General features: G+C 38.2%; 1 protein-coding gene across 3 annotated transcripts in view; it reads left to right on the top strand.

Annotated features, from left to right (window-relative positions):
• The window catches only part of nptnb (neuroplastin b), a 46,897-nt gene that overhangs the window by 27,329 nt on the left and 13,568 nt on the right, over positions 1 to 6,000 (top strand). For 2 of the 3 annotated variants that reach the window (XM_014025539.1, XM_014025538.1), the window contains exons 2-3: positions 585 to 932; positions 5,234 to 5,408. In XM_014025539.1, coding sequence (XP_013880993.1) covers positions 585 to 932; positions 5,234 to 5,408 — 523 coding nt within the window. The remainder of the gene's footprint in view (positions 1 to 584; positions 933 to 5,233; positions 5,409 to 6,000) is intronic. The other variant, XM_014025541.1, reaches the window with a different exon arrangement.

Genomic DNA, 6,000 nt, shown 5'->3' with positions numbered 1-6,000 from the left:
TATATATATATATATATATATGGGGTCATTATATGGGCAACTATCAAACCTATATTTTTTGTTTAGATGACAACCTTTTACAGCTTTGCTCAGGAGAAAAATTTTATTTTATCTTCATTAATGTTAAAATTGTTACTTCTGAGCAAATAATTTAATTGTTCAATTAAATATAATGCTCTTACTCCAAATGTTGTCAAAGTGGAGTCGTTTGCTCATTTTAATAAGATTACAGGGAACAGAGAAAAGGACAAGAAAGTTAAGGAAAAAAAAATCCACAAGATACCTTCAGTAGTTGCTACAGATGGTGTATTTGATGGTGTTTGTGTGCCATTTTGCTTTAAGTGGGTAAGGGGAAACTTTACTTTGAACATATTAAACGTAGACATTTATTACTTTGCCCCCTAATAATGATTTAAGGGCTTGCTTTTTTATGATTTGCCCTTAATCATCTTCTCTTCTCTGTATGTTCTTTGACACTATTTAATTTCCTTCTCTACCCCTTGGCTTTTTTCATGCCTTTCTACTGCTCTAACCTTCTTCTACCCTTTCCTTCCCTGCCATCTCGATACACTTCTCCTCTCCAGCTGGGTTTGTGAAGTCGCCACTGTCTGAGACTAAGCTTACTGGGGACACCTTTGAGCTGTACTGCGAGGTGGTCGGTAACCCCATTCCAGAGATCCAGTGGTGGTACGCTGAGGTCAACCGAGCCGACTCCTTCAAGCAGCTGTGGGACGGAGCCCGCAAGCGTCGGGTATTCATCAACACGGCCTCCGGCACCAATGAGGTCAGTGTGCTCGGCATCACTCGCCTTACTCTGGAGGACTCTGGGACCTATGAGTGCCGGGCAAGCAACGACCCAAGGCGCAATGACCTCCGACAAAACCCAGCCATGACCTGGATCCGAGCCCAGGCCACCATTTCAGTGCTACAGAGTGAGTGGTCTATGTGCTGCAATACCTAGATGGTGAACAAACTAGAAAAAGCCCTTGTCAACCCTTTAGAATCTTTAGAGACCCTACCCAGCAACCACTGGCCAGCCACACTCCCACTCCTTGACAAAATAGATTTAAAACATCATTTCATAATAAAGACAAAATAAGTAAAATTATTGTCTAAATCTTGCCAGTGGTTGACTTTTGTGGTTTGTTTTCAGTATTATGTTGAATATAGTTACATTTTATAATTATGTTCTAGAGAATGAGGTGAATTCCCTGTCTCTCCTAAAATCCCCTGAACTCGTAAAATGACCACAAACCCAGGAACTTTACCCAGTCTATCAACATTTCTCTTTCCTTCCAAACTAAATCTGTGTTTATGCTCTCTCATGTGTCCTTTTGCAATATTCTAATCATGATCTTTTTCCCCCTGTATCTTAATTTCATCCTGTTTGCTATTCCCAGATTTCTTTGTGATACCTCCTTATCATCATGTGTCTTTTTTGTTGCATCAATTGTTTTATTTACTTCAAAGCCCTGCCTGACAGCTAAATGCAAAGAAAGAAAGAAAGAAAGAAAGAAAGAAAGAAAGAAAGAAAGAAAGAAAGAAAGAAAGAAAGAAAGAAAGAAAGAAAGAAAGAAAGAAAGAANAGAAAGAAAGAAAGAAAGAAAGAAAGAAAGAAAGAAAGAAAGAAAGAAAGAAAGAAAGAAAGAAAGAAAGAAAGAAAGAAAGAAAGAAAGAAACCTAGTGGTGCTTTGAAGTAATTGTGCTTTTGTTTTAGCTTTGTCACCCTAGGCACAGTATAAATGGGACTTTAAGAAGACACAAGGAGGGATCCGTTCAGGTGTAAAACTGTGATTCCTGATGTCAACTCTTCCCTGATAAAAGCAAACATTTACTGCTTTCAAATTTATGTGTGGTAATCCAATAAAGGATAAGACCACATGGTGCCCCCTGGAGTGTTTCCTTTCTTGTTCAGATGAATTTTCCCCCTTTTACACAACCAACTGTCTCTCTGGGAACTGCCTGTGCAATTTTTTTTTTGGTAACCTTGTGCCTTCTCAGCCATTGAGTGTGTGACTGTGAATCAGTAATGACATTATATCCTTTAACCTTTAGCTCGATTCGCACACAAACATTCAGACAAACCGAATTTGAACTGGACTTTCCCAGTCTGTGCATGCTTCACTGCTCTGCCCACTGGAGCACAGGGAGATGTGGAATGTTGTTAGTCACAGTGAAGCTTTGAGAAGTTTAAAGGAGTCTGGTCTTTGCTAGCTCATCTGATTGGGCTGACAAAATTAGCCATATGTGAGAGATTAACTGTATAAAGTGTTGGACTAATGCAATTTTCACAGATAGCTCAATAGACACTTTATATATTACTTTTACTTTAAATCAAGACAATCATAAAATATATTTTGTCATTACTGAAAAATCAATGTTCTATAAATATACATGCAATAAATTAATTATTCCATGTATATTACAGGCTATATTTGTATAGCCCTTTGCAGTTTGGAAAACACTATGAAGTCTAATTGTCTTGTTTTGGCCCTCTGTTCCTCCTCACTTTTGCTTGTGAATGTGAATTACTCAAAAATCAAAACATAAGTATATTCGATTTATCTGACAATGTATTTTCCTGTCAAGTTGGCCTTTTGATTTTCAAGTAAGTGCAATTCTTGTGTTGAAGTTGAAAAAAAAATGCACGCATGGATCATACCTGTAGAAAAGCACAAATATGCATTTAAAAAAAAAAAGTACTCAAAGTCCCAAAAAATTATGAATAAAAATAAGTGGGTAAGGGGATAAAAATGCTGTTTCATTCTAAAACATAAGCATTTAAATATGTTGGGATACATATACACTGCAAATAGAACTTCATTGTGACTGTGTTGTAGCTAGCAGCCAATCTGCTTTGCATTAGTCAAAAACAGCTAGCCTGCTTCGGCTCTGCTACTGCACTATTTAAAATAAATCTTCTCTAAAGTGCATTCATTTACATAGATTATGAAATGGTTATATTTGTTGTATAAAGCCCCAAAAGAAGTTAAATTATTTTCCAGCAACAGTAATCTGAAGCTAGGCTAGCTGTACTCCTGTTAGTCTTTATGCAGAGCTTTAAAGCTTGGTTGCTGGCGGTGGTTCCTTATATTACATAACAAAAATAGTTCTGTTGATGACATTTGATTCTTAGCAAGAAAGCAAGCATGTTTCTCAAAATGTTCCGCTGCTACTTCAACCCAAAACTGCAGCTAGTAGCTTATATAAGTGACTCTGGTGTGGGTAAGTTTTCATATTGAAACAAACAAAATATTTATCTCTAACAGCATGATTGCTGTTTGTTACAACCAACTTTTGATATGTACACTTTTCCGCATTAATCTCACCCAGTGTTAGTGTGTAGATTATACACTTATTTTTCAGATTTCAGAAGGTACAAAATGTAGCTAGATCTAGATTCTCTGTACAAAAAACCCCCTGCCCTGTCACTTTTTATAGACGTAAATCTGTAATACTAAAATGTGTAACATTATATTTCTGTTGCATATTACTTATTCTGTCAAAACAAGATCAGATCCAACTATACTTGACAATCAGTCAAAATGACCCATTAGCTCAAAGGTCAKCTTCAATGAGTTTCATTATATTTAATTACATTTTGATTAAGTAGATCAAAAGTTGCCACATTCTACACTACAACGAGCCGCCCTACAAACAACCTTCTGTTTAAATTGCCAGTGGACAACTGTGCCATGTTTGCTAAATGTTAATTTATATACCCCATGTCGTGTGCATACGCGTGTCTCAAAGATACTATTAATAGTACACGTAGCTCTGCTTTGTAAGGGAGCGAGGGTCATGATGGGGGATGGGAACAATATCCCTTTAGGTATTTAGCATCCGGATGTACGGGAACAAGGCGCCGTGAATGCTAAGAGAAGTCAACTGTCAGTCTCAGCAGTTGCCCTTGGCCTTCTACTTGTTCCCTTTTGCTTTGCTAGCAGCTCAGCAGCAGCAGCAGCAGTCAGTAGTAGGATTATGATGCGCCTCCTTCTCTGCTCCTCCCCTCTGGGGCTTCGTTGTTGCCATGGTTGGCCCGCCCTGAAGGAGGGGGAGGGGCTGTGTGCAGGAGGCCTCCTGCTCACTACTCTAGGCAGAGCAAAGGGCACCTTGCTCTAAGATGACACCCTCTGCTTCTCTTATTGTCCTTTAAAGATGGACCCCACAAGGTTTCATAACCAGTGCAGACGGTGAGCTTCTCAAGAGGCTGTGATGTTAAATCTCAATGGTCTGTTATTGGTTGTCAGCCAGGGGCTTCATTTGTAGAACTCTGTATGCACAATCAGCTAAAAAAAATGTTGACGTATCCATCTACAACACCTCCACTGTAAACCACAGCAGGTGAGCTTTGGTTGAGGCACAGTGATCCTCACTGCTTTAGTTTTATTTAGCCTTAAAACACACAAGTCTATAAAGCCAATAAATTCACACACATTGCTTTGTTAAACTCCAGGAGGGCGTTCAGCTCCATAATTTTTAGGTGTTTCTCTTATTTTCATAGTTTTAGCTAGCCTATGTGTTAACTCGAGTGATTCTGGACACAAGTGAACTTGTAGGTGTTAAAATATTTACATTATTCTAAAAAAAACATCATGCTAAAATCCCACTTATGTCCAGTTTTTTGTTCACATTAAAAAACTGTAATGTATGCGTCTGTGAAGAAATCAGCATAGTTGGAGATATTGTGGGTAAATGCTAGAAATAGTTAAATCAATAAGTGTGAAGCTCTAACACTTAATCTATGCATAATACCAGTCAATAACATTTATTATTGCTATGAGTGTAGGATTCAGTTAGTTTTCTAAAATGAAGTTTGCTCTGTTAGTTAGTGGTTTACCCAAGTATATACACAGTGGGTTAGAAATGATCTCTACACTGATGGCTTTCTGAGACAATTTAGAGTGAGTTTAAAAAACACATTAACTATATTGCAGATATCTTCTAATTCATATCTGTCAAAACTGCACACTCAAACTCACATTTGCCTAGTGAAGGATTAACTCAATCACTGCATTTCRTCTCTTTAAGATAAATGACAATCCGTTGGCTCTACTTTTTTATGCTTTTTAGTTTATTTGTTGTGTGAACTCCACTTCTTATACTCCCTCCTACACGGATCATTTAAAAACAGCACACAGCCTGCGGCGACCACAGTACACCATTGGAGGGAGAATTAAAGCAGATTTGAGTTGTAGTTCTGGGATAAGGTTTGACTATCTCTGTCTTCCAGAACCAAAGATAAGTGCTTCCGATGAGATCGTCCTGTCAATGGACACATCYATCAAACCAGTCATCCTGCAGTGTAACCTAACAGCTTCCCACACACCACACAAGGAAAGTTTCTGGATGAAGAACGGACAAGAGATCCCTAACACGCGAACAGAGCAGAGGACCACAGTATACAGGTGACCAAAAAACACAGAAAATCATCTACATCTCAAGTAAACTTCCCACATATAAAAATGTCATGGCGTTAAGACACTGCAGAGGTATTTTTGTAATGGTACATTTGTCCTAGTGRGGTCTCAAGTCATTCCTGGGGTTCAAGAACTTGCATGAATGAAGGCTTTACGGTTTGCTGATTAGCTCTGAGTTAGAAATGGGGAGGCTGCACACAGCTGCATGCATGGCAACTCAGGTTTGTTTTTCTGCTTGGCTGACTGATGGTAGGTACTTTGTTGTAAGTGGGACACAGGGTGTACACTGCAGTGTAGCAGGAATTTCCTGTTCTATTAAAAGGATTCAATGTCTTGTCTTTTTTTCCCTTTTGTTTCAACAGCTTTTAGAAACAACAACTAACAAATCTGTACAGTCCTTATTGCACAAGAATTTTGTTCTGATTCATCATGGAAACAAATCTTTTGTACTTTACTGTTTACGGATAAGTTAAATTTAGCTTTCAAAATGTGATCTTCACTAAAATTATTCAGCACATCAAAACCCCAAATCTTCATCTCTCCCTACCTGTCCATTATAAAAACGTCATGTCATTAATTT

The sequence above is a fragment of the Austrofundulus limnaeus genome, unplaced genomic scaffold (assembly GCF_001266775.1).
Source record: "Austrofundulus limnaeus strain Quisiro unplaced genomic scaffold, Austrofundulus_limnaeus-1.0 Scaffold483, whole genome shotgun sequence".
Lineage (NCBI taxonomy): Eukaryota > Metazoa > Chordata > Actinopteri > Cyprinodontiformes > Rivulidae > Austrofundulus > Austrofundulus limnaeus.
The sequence above is the reverse complement of the archived record's forward strand: the minus strand, read 5'-3'. Positions and strand labels throughout refer to the sequence as shown.